Below are 16,452 nucleotides of genomic sequence, written 5' to 3' on the forward strand. Positions count from 1 at the left end.
ACTTTCGGAAGCAGGCTCACGTACCATGGCCTACTGGTATCAGAAATCCGAGTCCGTGATGCAGGAGGCTGGGCTTCACACTGGGTATATCTTCTTTTATGTACACGATGAGATCTCTCAGGTGCTGTTAAGAAAGGCAAGGAATTCTCACTTAGGGTGCAGATAGGGGAGCTCCCTCAAGAGGCGTAAGAAAAAGGTGGCTCGGGACTCCCCTGGCGGCTCAGTGGATAAGAATCTGCCTGCCAAAGCAGGGGACCCAAGTGTGATTCCTAGTCCGGAAGATCCCACATGCTGCAAAGCGACTACGGGGGCCACAACGACTGAGCCCTTGTTCTAGAGCCTGGAGCCGCAGCTGCTGACGCTCAAGCATCCAGTGGCCACGCTCCACAGCTAGAGACGGCACCGCAGGGAGAAGCCCGCTCACTGCGGCCAGAGAGGAGCCCCTGCCTACCGCAAGGAGAGAAAGCCTGCTCACCACGGCAAAGACCCAGGGCGACCAAAAAGTAAAAATAAACAAAGATTTCAAAAAGAAAGAGGTTTCACTTTTTAAAAAAGGAAAGAAAGAGATGACTCCTGCACAAATCTGCTTGCCTGCTTCACCCAGTCCCTCTTCCTCCGTGGAAGGAAGGTTCTGAACTCTACCCAGAGGTGAGAAGACAAGGAGCTTGAGAGTGAAGTTCAAACAGAAACTCTTCTTATGGGAAATAACCATGCTAACTGCAGCAGACCCCGAAGCTCAAACTGAGATGGGTCGTCCTAGCCTGTAAGATTGGAAAATCACTTTTCGCATTAATGGGGTGGTTTTCAAAATGTTGGTCCCAAGTGGCAGCAGTAGCCGGAGGCTGGTTAGAAATGAACCGACCTGGATCCCGTTTCAGACCAACTGAATCAGAAACCGGGGGCGCGACTCAGTAATTGACGGAGATCTGGTGTTCTAGAAAATATAAGAGCCGCTGATTTCTTGTGAAGGGTATCTTCGTACATTTCACTAGTGTATATATGAGTTGTTTGTTTTATGTAAAGGATTTTTTTTTGTTTTATGTAAAGGATTTTAATTGTGTGTTTTCAAGTTCCTCACACGCATGCATACCTTTCCATTGTACATCTGTTAAAGTAAAACCCCAACCAATACATGTACCATCGACTGGGCTTCACACAGTTTTGTGACTGATTACTGGTAAAATTTGCTATTTTACAATATAATCAACTGTATTTTTACATTCTTCCAGGAATTGTGGGGAAATAATACATGGGAAATTGAGTATGTTAAAAAGTTATATGAGGTTGATTTTCAAAATTCAAAAGCATCTTAAAATGTTGCTGAAGTTATTAATATGAATAAGACTATAAATATTCATACATGTATAACATAACCTAGTAGCCAAGGCTTAAACAGTCTTTCAGTACTGAGTGTCAGTAGGTCATAGGAGTAAGGGTATGAAAGGTGAGAGGATTTTTGAGTACAGAGAGATAAAGTCCTGGTGAGGAAAAAAATAACTAATCCTGGTGGGAAATTCCCTGGGGTTCCAGTGGGTAGGACCTGGGGCTTTAACTGCCAGGGGCCCAGGTTCAGTCCCTAGCTGGGGAACTAAGACCAAAAAAAAGGAAAAAAAAAATCCTGGTGATGTATAAAATATAGGACACGTTTACACAGTTAGATGCAGTAAAGAGGAGGTGGGAGGAAGCAAACAGAGCTATGCACAAGGTTTTTTAAAGTATTATTTTTAGCATTTAAGGGGGAACGACAGAAAGTACTGTATAAAAAAGAAACATTTTTTTAATTAAAAAAAGAATTAAAAATAAATAAAGGAATTTAAAAAAGAAACAAACATGTCAATAATTCCACTGTTAGTATTTTTGTGTTCTCTTCCAATCCTACATACATAACCATGAAATATAAATTTGCTTACGCATAGTTTAATGTCCACAATAATGTGCTTGTCCGTGTTTCCTCACCTGCTTTGCTCTCTCGACTTCTCACATGTGTGCCTGACCTTCTTGGGCGTCACTGGAGGGCAGGGAAGCAATCAGAGCAATAACTCTATTGGGAGGGTAACAGGCAGGAAGGCCAGGGGTCTCCAAACAGAGGAAACAGGCTGCAAGTGTCAGACATTTTCCTCTCACTTAAGCAGCAGGAGGAAACAACTAGCGGTATATTTTTTTCTATATATAAATTTAAAAGGAGGTTTCTCTTGAAATACTGTGTCGCCATAATGACACCTGGTTTCACCTGAAGTTAACTATTCTCGAACCTTGAGTAACCAATGCATTTTTCTTATGGAAATGTTTGTCTTAAGCTATGTTAATGTATTATGCATTTTCCCCTGACTCTGTCTTCAAGTGGGTTCCACCTAATGGCTCAGAGCCTACTTGACAAACCAGTATGTTATACTCAGATATTGTTCCCCTAACCTATGTAAACGGAACTATTTGTATGGTGACCTGCCCTTCTACAAGATTCAAGTCAATCGTTTTATGGCCCGGGATGAATCATCTGGTGCCAAGATTATCCCAAAATGCATCTTATGGGTGAGGGGCCTGGAGCCATTCTGAGTTTTAAGACATTGCTTTCTTTCATTAACAGACTGCTGGTGACTATATAACATCCAGCTGAAGACTGGCAGGGGGGCACTCCTTCTGCCCCCTTCTGATGCCTATGTCCGAAGCTTTCTCTATCTCCTTTATGCTTTAATAAAACTTTATTACACAAAAGCTCTGAGCGATCAAGCCTCGTCTCTGGCCCCGGATTGAATTCTTCTCCCCCGGAGGCCAAGAATCCCGGTGCCTTTTCGTTCAGCAACAATCTTTCAGCGTGGTGTAAAGCCCTTTAAAAAGTAACAGCCAAGTTTTGTGAATGGAAATGTAGGGCTCAAGTCACATTCTGCTTTCAAAGTCGTAACAAGGTCAGATGAATTAAAATGAAAACATAAAAGCAGTAACTCTAAAACCCATTGCGTTTACAGGTGCCACGAGAAGGAAGGCCATCAATTCCAAGGTCAAAGTCTCCTTCACGCCATGACGGCACCACTGACCGGTGAACCCAGCGTGGAGTCACACAGGCTGATTTACGAGCCAGCCTTGGCGCAGTGCGTTTAGAGAAAACTGCCGGGCTGCGTGGGTACCACAGACCTGCAGCATCCGACGATCCCCTGGACGCTTGGCTTTCATTTAACCCCCTTATGTGTAACGTAATTTCCCCTCTGCTGTCCTCACCTGTGACTTCACAAGGTCTCCGAGCTTCCCTCCCGGATCTTCCCTCCACACCGCGTCCTCTGTCCCTTGGCCTCCGGTTACCTTTGCCTTCTTGTGCATTTCTTTTCTCCTCCCCCAGGGCACTGTCAAGTGTAAAGAAAGCTCAATATCCAAAAAAGAAAGTCGTGGTGAGCAATCGTCTTTCATTGATTTTATTAGTTGATTGACCATGTTGGGTTCATTTCTGCTCTAGAGCGAAGGGATTCAGTTACACGTACACGCAGCCTTTTTCCCGTTCTTCTCCCTGATGGTTTATCCCGGGTACTGAACATAGTCCCCTGTGCTCTGCAGTAGGACGTCGTTTATCCATGCTGTATCCAATCGTTTGCACCTGCTAATCTGAAACTCCCAGTCTACCCTCTCCCACCCCTCATCCCCCATGGCAACCACAAGTCTGTTCTCTACGTCTGTGAGTCTGTTCTTGTTTCACAGACACGTGTCGTGTTTTAGGTTACACAAGTAAGTGGCACATGGTCATTTCTTTCTCTGACTCATTTCACTTTGTGTGATAATCTCTAGGTCTATCTGGATCTCTGCAAATGGCATTATTTCACCCTCTTTGTGGCTGAGTAAACTCCGGGAGTTGGCGAGGGACAGGGAAGCCTGGCGTGCTGCAGTCCACCCTTTGCTGGGGTCAGAGAGTCGGACGCGACAGAGCGACTGAACTGGATATTCCATAGTATTTATGTACCACGTCTTTCTCCATGTACCTGGTGATGGACATCTAGTTTGCTTCCATGTCCTGGCTGTTGTAAACAGTGCTGTTGTGAACATAGGGGAACATGGATCTTTTCAAATTACGGTTTTGTCTGACTATATGCCCAGGAGCGGGATTGCTGGGTCATATGACAGCTCTATGTTTAATCTTTTGAGGAATCTCTATACTGTTTTGTATAGTGGCCCTACCAATTTACATTCCCACAAACAGTGTAGGAGGGTTTCCTTTTCTCCACACTCTTTTCAGTGCTTGTTATTTGTAGGTTGGTTTTTTTTTTTTTTTAGGAGACACCTCATGGCAGGTGGGATATTAGTTCCCCAACCAGGGATCGAACGTGTGCCCCCTGCTGTGGAAGCTGGACCACCAGGGAAGTCCCCAAGGCAAGAACTGTAAATGCAGGTGCACAGTTTATTATTAGAGACTAGCGCAGCAACCAGTGGGAGAGGACACAGAGAAGCGTCTCGTGTAGTTAAGGCAGAACCAAGGCAGAGATGCACACCCTGAGAGAAAGGATGTGGGGGTCTCGAGAGGAGGAGTGCAGCAAGAGGCAGTCAAGTCGTTTAGGTAGGACAGGTCTTCTGGGCCTTTGTGTACCTTTACCCGACGATCTGACTCTTTCCACAGTTGACCTACCCCAGGACCCTCCCCCGGGGTGCACACACACCCTTCAGCTGAGATGGATCTCCAAGTGAAGGCTTCTGGGAGAAGCACGACCCATGATTCAACACTGTGTGTGTTCAGTCACTACATCCTGAGTCTTTGCAACCTCATGGGCTGCAGCACGCCAGGCCTCCCTCTCCATCCCCATCTCCCAGAGTTTGCTCAAACCCGTGTCCATGGAGTCGGTGATGCCATCTACCTACTTCATCCTCTGCCGTCCCCTTCTCCTCCTGCCCTCAATCTTTCCCAGCATCAGGGTCTTTTCCAGAGTTGGTGCTTCATCCCAGGTGGCCAAAGGCTCATTATGGCCTGGAATTATCCTGATTTTTTGACCCCATGAAGGCTTTTGTGCGTGTGTGGTGCTGGAGAAGACTCTTGAGAGTCCCTTGGGCAACATGGAGATCAAACCACTCAGTCCTAAAGAAAATCACTGGAAGGGCTGATGCTGAAGCTGAAGCTCCAATAGGTTGGCCACCTGATGAACCAACTCATTGGGAAAAACCCTCATGCTGGGAAAGATCGAGTGCGCAAGGAGAAGGGGGTGCAGAGGATGAGACGGTTAGATAGCATCACCGACTCAATGGACATGAATTTGAGCAAACTCAGGAGGACAGAGGAGCCCGGTACGCTGCAGCCCACGGGGTTGCAAAGAGTCAGATACAACTCAGCAACTGAACAACATTGTCTCCCTTGCCCCAAGGATGGGAGGTGAGTGATCTCGTAATCTTTTTAGAGTGTTTAGTCCAAGTCTGTTCCTGCCGTAAAAATGCCCAATGTCTGGTGATTTACCCTATTCCCATTGCTGGTTTTTATACCAAGGTGTAGATCTTGAAACAGAGACCGGGGTCCAGTCATGAATGTATAGTCCCGGAGCCCCCTGGTCTCTTGCCTCAGGAAATGTAAACAGGGGGCTGCTGATGAATGCAAGGTCCCAGGAGGTGTGAGCAGGAGGTCAGTTGTTAATGCGTAGCCTGGGGCCATCTCCTGCCCCAAGAGCACTCCAGTCACCATCCTTAATATAATATTTTCTCAATTTATTGTCTAATCCAAAAGTGAAAAGATTTCACCTTATTCTTATCTCTTCCCCCTGCTGTGACATCTATTGTGTTCTGTCAGTGTTTAAATTAATTTCCAGGTTACAAGAGCTTCCCTGGTGACTCAGAGGATAAAGCGTCTGTCTGCAGTGCAGGAGACCTGGGTTCGATCCCTGGGTCAGAAAGATCCCCTGGAGGAGGAAATGGCAACCCACTCCAGTACTCTTGCCTGGACAATCCCATGCATGGAGGAGCCTGGTGCAGGCTACAGTCCACGGGGTCGCAAAGAGTCGGACACGACTGAGTGGCTTCACTTTCATTTTTCTTTTACTTTCCAGGTTACAAGCTATAAAGACAAGTTAGTGGTTGAACCTGGAATCATTTAGGGAGCAAAGGAATGACTCGGAAGACTTACTTCCCCGAGGGAGAGAGGGTGAGTGTGTTCCCATTTAAATGAGGGATGGTTGTATTATGTGAAGCAGGAAGATGTTTCTGCTGTCGTGTGGAATTCAACTTTCTGAAGACCTCCATCTCCATGGGTGGACTGTCCATGGCAGAGGGTGAATCTAACACCCATTTTAATCCTCTTCTAGCTTACCTTCCTGTGTTGCAAAGTCTGATTAGCTACAAATGTTATTTTCCAGGCTCCCTTGCTTTTGCCAAGCAGGCACGTGTGAGACTTGGAGTAAGATACTGCCTGGCAGTGAGCAGCAAAAATGCACGCAGACTTCCCCGATGGTTTGGAGGCAAAGACTCCACACTCCCAATGCAGGGGGCCAGGGGTTGACCCCTGGACAAGGAACTAGATCCCAGATGCTGCAACCAAGCCCCAAACAAATAAATGCTGAAAAAAATACATGCAACTCGTGGACAGACTGGTTCCAGGTATCAACTAAAAAAAGTGTACAAGGTAAGAGCTATGAGTTAAGTTTTATTGGAGGCAAAATGAGGACTATGGCCTGGGAGACAGGGTCTCAGATAGCTCTGAGAGACTGCGCCAAAGGTCAATACGTGAGATTTTGGTGAAGGGGGAGTTCAACGCAATCAAGCACTTACTTTACAAAACATTTTCTGCTACTCTTGAGGAGCTGATGTCACCATGAAGGGATTTAGTGATTTTCTAGATACAGGAGATGCAAGGACTGGGATCATGAAATCAGTTCCCGAAAATATCCAACTATCTAAAGACCAGTGCGATCAATTTCTCTGGCACACAAAGTGCCTCTCTCTACCCTGAACTCCGTTCAGGCATAGAATTCAGTCTCTGCAGAGGCAGATGGCAGATGCCCTCAGCGAGAACCAATTTGTGGTCGACACAGGAAACTAGGTGCTCACAATGGGTGGAGTCAACCATTCTGGGGTTTTTCCTCCTGCTCACCAAGAGAGATGAATTATCTCCCCTTTCTCTTGGAAAACAAAGTGAAGTGGGGAGGAGGGCAGAGATTTTTGTGGTGTGAAACATCTATTTGTCCCTCTTTCTTTCCCAACTTTGAAGACTTACCAGGTACTTTCAGTATATTTCTCCTGGGTTGCTAAATTCATTGACTTAACAGATCGTGTTCCCAAATAAAAAGCCTAAAATAAATAAATACTAGTATATACTAACGGAGAAGGCAATGGCACCGCACTCCAGTATTCTTGCCTGGAAAATCCTATGGACGGAGGAGCCTGGTAGGCTACAGTCCATGGGATCGCTAAGAGTCAGATATGACTGAACGGACTTCACTTTCACTTTTTACTTTCATGCATTGGAGAAGGAAATGGCAACCCACTCCAGTGTTCTTGCCTGGAGAATCCCAGGGATGGAGGAGCCTGGTGGGCTGCCGTCTATGGGGTCGCACAGAGTTGGACACGACTGAGGTGACTTAGCAGTAGCAGCAGCAGTATATACTAATACAAATAAATACTACTACTAATATAATCCATCCAGGGCATTTTAGTGATGCAACTATATTGTTCCATTTTATGTTTATTGTCCCCAATTAGTGATAGTATTTATATTAAAAAAAAAATACATGGGACATCCCTGGAAGTCCAGTGATTAAGACTTTATACTCCCAATATAGGGGGCATGAGTTTGATCCCAGGTGGGGGAACTAAGATCCCATGTGCCCCATAGGGCAGCCAAAATAAATAAAATTAAAAATTAAATTAAAATTTAAAAAGACTTCATCTTCCAATGCAGGGTGTGCGGGTTCGATCCCCAGTTGGGGACCCAAGATTCCCCCATGCCTATTGGCCAAAAAAGCAAAACATATAATAGAAACAATATTACAACAAATTCAATAAAGATTTAAAAAAATGGTCCAGGCTGAAAAATCTTTAGGGCTTCCCTGGTAGTCCAGTGGTTAAGAATCCACCTTGCAATGCAAGGGACACCAGTTTGATCCCAGGTCTGGGAAGATCCTACATGCCTCAGAGCAACTAAGCCTGAGCACCACAGTACTGAGCCTGCACACCTAGAGCCTGTGCTCCGAGACCAGAGAAGTAGCTGCAATCAGCAGCCCCTGCTTACTGCGACTGGAGAAAGCCCAAGTGCAGCAGCGAAGACCCCCCACAGCCAAACATAAATAAGTACATCTTTTAAAAAATCTTAAAAAAAATAATAAAGAGATGTATTAAAAATAATAATAATAAATAAGGAAAATTTAAAAATGGATACCACAGATTGTAGTCACTAGAACAAAACTCCATGAGCATTTTTGTCAATTTGGTTTATTGCCACATTGTCAATGTTTAAAAGTATCCCTGGTATACAAAAGGTACTTAATATTTGCTGAACAATAAACAAAATCAATCTTCAAAGGGTACGCAGCACTCCCAGGCTGCCCTCCGATGGAGTGTTCTTACCGATCATTCAGTGGGAACTCCTGGAGGACTATTCTAGGCTAGCCTCTAAGGGGAGCATTCCTCTATTTTAATGTGCAGGAGGTATCTGTTGTGAATTCTTCTCTGGTGTTTGATAAGATACGACATGTCAAGGAAGACTTTTCCACATTCAGAATACGCATGAGGTTTTTATCCAGTATGGATTTTCTGATGCAGGCGGAGGCCTAACTTCCAGGTAAAGAATTTTCCGCATTCCTGACATTGGTAGGTCTTCTCTCCGCTATGAATTCTCTGATGGCTGTGAAGATTTGACTTCTGAAAGAAAGCTTTCCCACACCTATCACATTCGTAGCATTTTTCTCCAGTATGGATTTTTCTGTGTTGAATGAGATTTTTCTGCTGGATGAAGGTATTGCCACATAGCTCACAGGTGTAGGCTCTCTCGTTAGAGTGGATTTTCTCATGGTCAGTGGCATTGGATTTCTGGGCAAAAGCCTTTCCACATACGTTGCATTTATAAGGCCTCTCTCCTGTGTGTGTTCTCTGGTGTTTGACAAGATCTGCCTTGTAGATGAATGCTTTGGCACAGTGGTTACAGCTGTAGGGTTTTTGTCCAGTGTGAATTTTTTTATGTTGAAGGAGGGTTGAGCCCTGTTTAAATGACTTCCCACATTTATCACATTCATAGGCTTTCTCGTCACTGTGAATTTTCTCATGATTAATGCAGGAGGATTTCCAGGAAAAGCTTTTCCCACATGTTTGACATTCAAAGGGTTTCTTTTCAGCATGAGTATTCTGGTGTTGGACAAGGTTGGGCTTTTGCTTGTAGACTTTCCCACATTCGCCACATTCATAGCATTTTTCTCCTGTATCAGAGTTCTGATGTTCAGCAACCCTACTCTTCTTGCTGAATGCCCGCCTATGTGTATTACGTCCAAAGGATTCCTCAGTGGCTTGTGTCCTTAGGGGACTCTGAAGGTATGACTTTGAACTGAGTGACTTTTGATGGGCATTCCACAAAACTTGGTTTTCTTTAAGTTTAGATGAATCATTGCCAATTCTTCTTTTGTATATATTACACATATTATTTTTTACATAGCTTTTCTTATCTAAACTATGTTTCAAATGTTTTTCGCATGAGTCACCGTCAAGGAGTCTGAGCCTCGAAGGAACACTGTCTGTGCTTGGGAGGAAGATGTCTTTAGGTTTGTCATATTCAAGGTCTTTGTGCTCAGTCAGTGTCTCCTGGTTGCCGGATGCAACTTCTGTCTTGAGGTTCTGCTCTATGTCCTGGAACCTCCAACTCTGCTCTTCAGTGGCCCAGTCTTTTTCTAAAACAGAATAGAAAGAAACGGACTTCCCTGGGGGTACAGTGGGTAAGAACCCTCCTGCCGATGCAGGGAACTCGTGTTTGACTCCCGGGCTGGGGAGATAGCACACGCAGCAGGGCAACTAAGCCCGTGGGTGCACAGCTGCCGAAACCCGCCTGCCCTAGAGCCCGGGCCCCGCAACAAGAGAAGCCACCGCAACGAGAAGCCCAAGCTCCGCAACGAGGGGCAGCTCCCGCTGGTTGCAACTACGGAAAAGCCTGTGCAGCTCTGAAGACCCAGCACAGCCAAAAACAAACAAACAAATAAATATACAGATTTAAGAAGACAAAGAAATGCTCCGTGTGAATCTCCCCACTCACATGACTGAAATGAGATACTGTAAATTCTCTATTGAAGAGATCACTCTGGTTTCAGGTGTAAAGTCTGTGGGAAACTAACTTAATTGAAGCTTGATGGAGGAACACTAAAGGAGTGGATATAACCTCAGGTGATATTGATCAAGAATGATCAAAAACAGGACTTCCTGTGACGGCTGACCAGAGCCGAATACCTGCCGACCGCTTACCGAAGGTCACGTGCTGTGTAGCAACTGTGTCTTCAGTTTCAGATCAATAGAGCTTAAGATCCAGGACAGACTTATACTCAAAGTTGCCTGCAATGTGTGCGTTCTGGTTCGTTTTTTCCTAAATAAACACGTGTGTGCTTAGTCACTCAGTCGTGTCTCACTCTTTGCGACCCCATGGACTGCAGCCCGCCAGGCTCCTCTGTCCACGGGGATTCTCCAGGCAAGAATGCTGGAGTGGGTTCCCATTCCCTTCTCCAGAGGATCTTCCCCACCAGGGATCAAACCAGGGTCTCCTGCATTACTGGCAGATTCTTTACCAGCTGAGCTACCAGGAAGCTTTAAAATAGACTTAGGTAATCCCGTATCTATGAATTGCTGTGCGCATGTAACTGCGTCATGCTCTCTCCCATTTTGAGCTGCATTTGGCCTTCCCTGCAGGGCCTGGGCTTTCCCAGTGGAGGCATGTGGGCTCCACTGCCCTGCAACATGTGGGATCTTAGTTCCCTGACCAGGTATAAAGCCGCTCGCCCTATACTGGAAGTCAGAGTCTCAGCCACTGGACCCCCAGGCAAGTCCTGGATCTTGTTCTTTGTGGCTTGCTTTCATTAATTAATTTTTAAGTGGAAGTACAGTTGGCTTTCAGTGTTGCGTTAGTTTCAGGGGTACACCAAAGTGATTCTTTTTCAGATTCTGAATATGTCTGACTATTCTGAACATATTCAAAATATATCAGAATATATATACAAAAGAAGATACACTATGTGTATATATGTACACAATCTGTACATATGAAAGTTAAAGTGTTAGTTGTTCAGTTGTGTCCAACTCTTTGCAACCCCATGGACTATAGCCCGCCAGGCTCCTCTTCTCCAGGCAAGAATGTAGCCATTTCCTTCTCAAGCAGGTCTTCCCAACCCAGAGATCAAACCTGGGTCTTCTGTATTGCAGGCAGATTCTTTACCATCCGAGCCACCAGGGAGGTCCATCTGTATATATATATACACACAGATTTCTTACCTAGATTCTTTTCCCATATAAGTTAAGCAGCTGAATTTTGGATCCGACTTTTTCAGTTCTTTTGCTATGAAGCAAATTATTGGGAAAATTCATAAAATTTGAATGATGTTTATAGACAAATACTAGCATTACTTTCAGTGCTGCGTACCCAGTGTCAACCCCTGTACTGTGATCATGGCCTTATAAGAGAAGGCCCTTGTGTTAAAGAAAACACTTGAGCGCAGGGGGGCAGAGAAGAGCCCGAAGAGAGGAGAAACAGAGTTTACTCGAAAAGGAAAATTCAGGTTACAATTAAGGGACATGGCTGTGTGGAGAAAAATGCCTGGAGATTCTCTCGTTACAAAAAAAAAGTCAGTAGCTTCCATGTGACTTTGGTCCACTCAGGCTAAAGGACTTAGTGATTTTTCTAAAAGGTCAGCTGGGGTGGGGGGAATTCCCTGGCCTTCCTATGGTTAGGAATCAGTGCAGAGAGAACGGGTTCAATTCCTGATCAGGGAACTAAGATCCCACAAGGGGCGCGGTGCGGCCAAAATAAAAAGGATGACTTCCATCCACGTGACTTTAGCCCTCCCTTTCCTGGTTATGTACCTGCTGGACCGCAACTCCTCAGCACCTGCGTTTCTACCATCCACGGCTCCTCACCATTTTCCAACCGCAAGATCACTTCCGGTTTGGCGGAGTCCTCTCCTCCTGTCCATGGGAAATACAGAGTTTGCAGTTGGGTGTCTGAGTTTTTGTGGGAACGTGGTGTGTGTTTGTGTGTCTTTCCATGAGTGTGTTTGTGTGAGTTCCGTGTGTCTGAGGGTGTTCCTATGTGTCGGAGTGTTTGTGTGAGTACCATGCCTGACGGCATTCATCTGTGTTGGAATGTTTGTGTGCTTGGGTGTGTGTTTCTGTGTTTGTGTGAGTGCTATGTGTCTGAGGGTGTTCAAACGTGTTGGAATGTGTGTCTGTGTGTGTATGTGTTGGTGTGAGTGTTGTGTGTCAACCTTTGGTGGAGGGAACAGATGGGGAGATACAGCTAGGAGTGCCTGGGGGCTGTCAATCCAAATACAATTTTAAAATGCTTTTTTTTTGGAGGATGATGTTTCCCCCAAAATCAGGTCCAGAACTGGGGTGGAGAGAGAGGCCCCCACCCACAAAACTGAAAGAGGCCCTCATCCTCAGGGTACTCACACAACCTGAGATGGAGGGTTCCTTAAATTTAGCCCACGTGCACCTCACATGCCCTAATCTCTGTCCTGCCATGAACATATCCAAAGCAAATAGCATCTAACAGCCAAAACTGGTAAGCTACTCGGGGTGAGTGCCACGAGGTTCAGGCTTCAGGTCTTGAGTGACACTCCCCCAGGAGCCATGCTTACCCATGGAGACCAGGTTCCTGTAGTTCTCCAAGGTCACATCCCGGTACAGGCCCCTCTGCTCAGGACTCAGCTGCTGCCACTCCTCCTGTGTGAAGTCCACGGAGACATCCTCAAAGGTCACGCCTCCCTGTAGCAAGTTCCTGACCTGCAGAAAAATACCCCCAGCCCCAGAGGCCTGGTGAACAGGGATTTATTCCCACTGAGCCAAGATGGAATTGCGCATCTTATTCACCGAGTGTTACGTGTTACGTGTGCTCACTTACTAAGTTGTGTCCAACTCTCCACGGCCCCATGGACTGTAGCCTGCCAGGCTCCTCTGTCCAGAGGGCTTCCGAGGCAAGGATGCTGAGAGCGATGTAAAGCAATTATCCCTCAATAAAAAAAACAGACTAAAAAAGAAACTGCTGGAGTGGCTTGCCATTTCTTTTTCCACAGGATCTTCCGAACCCAGGGGTGGAACCCATGGCTCCTATATTAATAGATGGGTTCTTCACCACAGAGCCACCTGGGAAGCCTCTCTATGATTGCTGTGTCTGGGAGAAAATTAATTGTACCTGAGATATCTTGCCAATGAGCCGTAGCCTCAGGGTTACATTTCTACAAACCCTATCCAGTTCCATCGATTTTACTTTCTAAACCTCTCTCAGCTCTATTTGGTGGTCTCCATTTCCCCCACTGATCCACAATATCTTTTTTTTTTAATATAATTATGATTTATTACATGCTAAACTCTTTGCAGTTTTCTTGGCTGTGCCACAAGGCATATAGGATCTTAGTTCACCAATAAGAGATCGAACCTGTGCCCTCTGCAGTGGAGGCTCAGAGTCTTAACCCCTGGGCCGCCAGAGAAGTACCTATGATCTTTTTTTTTTTTTTTTACCCATTCTTAATTTTTTTAAATTAGAGGGCAATTGCTTTACAATCTTGTCAGTTTCTGCCAAACGTCAACATATACCAGCCACAGGTGTCCCCTCCCTCTAGAAGCCCCCCTTCCCACCCCTTCAGGTTGTCACAGAGCACAGAGCAAATTCCCACCAACTATCTGTTTTTCATATGGTAAAATGGGTACATATTTCAATGCTACTCTCTCAGTTCATCCCACCCTCGCTTCTCCCTGCTGTGTCCACAAGTCTCTCCTCTATGTTTGTGTCTCTATTTCTGCTTTGCAAACAGGTTCATCAGTACCGTCTTTCTAGATTCCATGTATGTGCGTTTATTAATTGTTTTTAATGTGCATTTATATACAAAATTTCTTCTTCTCCTTCTGACTCACTTCACTCTGTACAACAGGTTCTAGGCTCACCCACCTCACTAGAACTGCGTCAAATAACTCTGTTCCTTTATTTAGAACAAGGCATTAGCATCCTAACTCTAGGAGGAAAAGGGGACGACGGAGGATGAGACGGTTGGATGACATAACGGGGTCAACGGATATTGAGTTTGAGCCAATTCCGGGAGACAGTGAAGAACAGGGAAGCCTGGCGTGCTGTAGTCCACGGGGTCCCAATGATTGGACATGACTTGACGACTAAACAGCAACACTCTTACTCTTTCACTGCTCCTAAACTGACGCCTTCCAATCTGTTTTTCACAGGGCGTGGAAATTGGATGGCGACACACCCCCGTTTAGCGGCTTTCCTTGGTTTGGGGAAATGGTGAAAAGTGAAAGTTGCTCAGTCGTGCCTGTTTCTTTGTGACCCCATGGGCTATACAGTCCATGGAATTCTCCAGGCCAGAATGCTGGAGTGGGTAGCCTTTCCCTTCTGCAGGGCATCTTCCCAACCCAAGGGTCGAACCCAGGTCTCCCACATTGCAGGCGGATTCTTTACCAGCTGAGCTACTAGGGGGAAAGGGCACCCCTCCTTTAGACATGCGAGAAATAAGATAGTGTCTCCCAGATCAGTGAGCAAAGGATGTCACAGGCATCAGTGATTAAGGGAAGCTGGTGAGACCCAAGGGAATTCAGGGTGTGAAAACACAGGACGCTGCCCCAGAGGAGTGTGGAGCCTATCAAAGAAGGAGGGAGGGAGAGGGGATGGAGGAGCGGAGGAAAGACTGCCAAAGAGGCTAGCAGAGGTTAATTCTGAGGAATGGGAATACAGATGGCATGTTTGCTTGTCTGAGATGATTGGATTTAAAAAAGAAACACTCACCTGGATATTTTTCATTTCCTGTTCCTTTTGAGTCATGCCGGTCTCGGGAAGGAAGAGCTGAGGGAAAACAGAAAAAAGCCATGACAAACAGAATGTCCGGAGCTGCCCAGTCCTCCAGTACAGGCAGCACTGCCCGGACCCTTCAGAAAAGCCCTCACTTGTCCTCAAGGGTCCCTGTCGGGCGACCCCTCCGGGTGGCATCAACCCATAGAATTGCCTTGACCTCTCACGACTTACATCTCCCCGATCCTGTGATTCTACTAGTGATCCTCTGCCTTCAAGTAAATAACTACGGGGCCTTTTCCGGTCCCTCAGCGGTAAAGAATCTGCCTACAATGCAGGTCTTGCAGGAGATGCATTTTTGACCCCTGGGTCAGAAGATCCCCTGGAGGAGGGCATGGCAACCCACTCCAATATTCTTGCCTGAATAACCCCCTGAACAAAGGAGCCTCACGTGCACGAGAGTCAGATACCACAGAGGAGACTTAGGGTGGCGCAAATAACTATGAAAGTGCAAAAACAGGATCGAGGACAAGACATCTCACCGTCGGCTTATTTTCCTCATCAGACGAGTGGAAGCACCTTGCAGGTACAGTAATCAAAGTTTTCTTTCTTTTTTTAATAATTAAAAAATAATGCTTTTATTGACTTCTTTATTTTTGGCTGTGCCGGGTCTTCTATGCTGCGCAGGCTGCTTCTCTGCTTGCGGGGAGCGGGGGCTGCTCTCTAGTCGTGAGCAAGCTTCTCACTGTGGAGGCTTCTCATTTTGTGGAGCTGGGGCTCTACGGCTCGAGGACTTCAGCAGCTGTGGCTTCCGGCCCTCGAGCAGACTCAGCAGTTGTGCTTAGTTGGAGGGAGGGAGGTGTGGAGCTTAGCTGCTCCTGGGCATGGAGGATCTTCCCGCACCACGGATTGAACCCATGTCTCCCGCTTTGGCGGACGGATTCTTTACCACTAAGGCATCAGGCAAGCCCAGGTGCTACAATCAAAGGTTTCTTAAGGACCCAACGGTGCAGGCTCTATTGTGTACAAGCAGAGTCGTCAGGTCAGCCACCTGCACACCCCTCCAGGAACCTGCCTTCATGCCTCTCACCCGTGAGAGTTTTCAAAGGCACGGTCGTCTCTGAGTCAGTTCAGCCTGATTTGCAGTGGTCCATAAACTTGCCAGATGGCTCAGGGGTAAAGAACCCACCTGCCAATACAGAAGACTTGGGTTCGATCCCTGGGTGGGGAAGATCCCCTGGAGGAGGAAATGGCAACCCATTCCAGTCTTCTTGCCTGGGAAATCCCACGGACAGGGGAGCCTGGCGGGCTACAGGACACAACTAAGCGGGTGTGCACACGCATAAACTTGCCAAACGGGTGCAGGAAGGACAGCCACGTTTCTCAGAACCCAGCCTGAGACCCAGAACAAAACAAGAAAAGGTCCTGAGAGGCGTCTTTCTGGATTTTCTGCCTCATCAGAGAAGGCAGGGTCCCTCTATCTCCTCGAACTGCTCTGAAGTCTTCCAAACCGCAGTCTTCCCTCT

At 46.4% G+C, this 16,452-nt stretch overlaps 1 protein-coding gene across 1 annotated transcript; it reads right to left on the reverse strand.

Annotated features, from left to right (window-relative positions):
- ZIM3 (zinc finger imprinted 3) lies at positions 8,560 to 14,959 on the reverse strand. The gene is given in 4 exon segments (XM_018063254.1): positions 8,560 to 9,824; positions 11,995 to 12,096; positions 12,771 to 12,915; positions 14,924 to 14,959. Coding segments are annotated over 4 exon segments (1,548 nt in total).

The sequence above is a fragment of the Capra hircus genome, chromosome 18 (genome assembly GCF_001704415.2).
Source record: "Capra hircus breed San Clemente chromosome 18, ASM170441v1, whole genome shotgun sequence".
NCBI lineage: Eukaryota > Metazoa > Chordata > Mammalia > Artiodactyla > Bovidae > Capra > Capra hircus.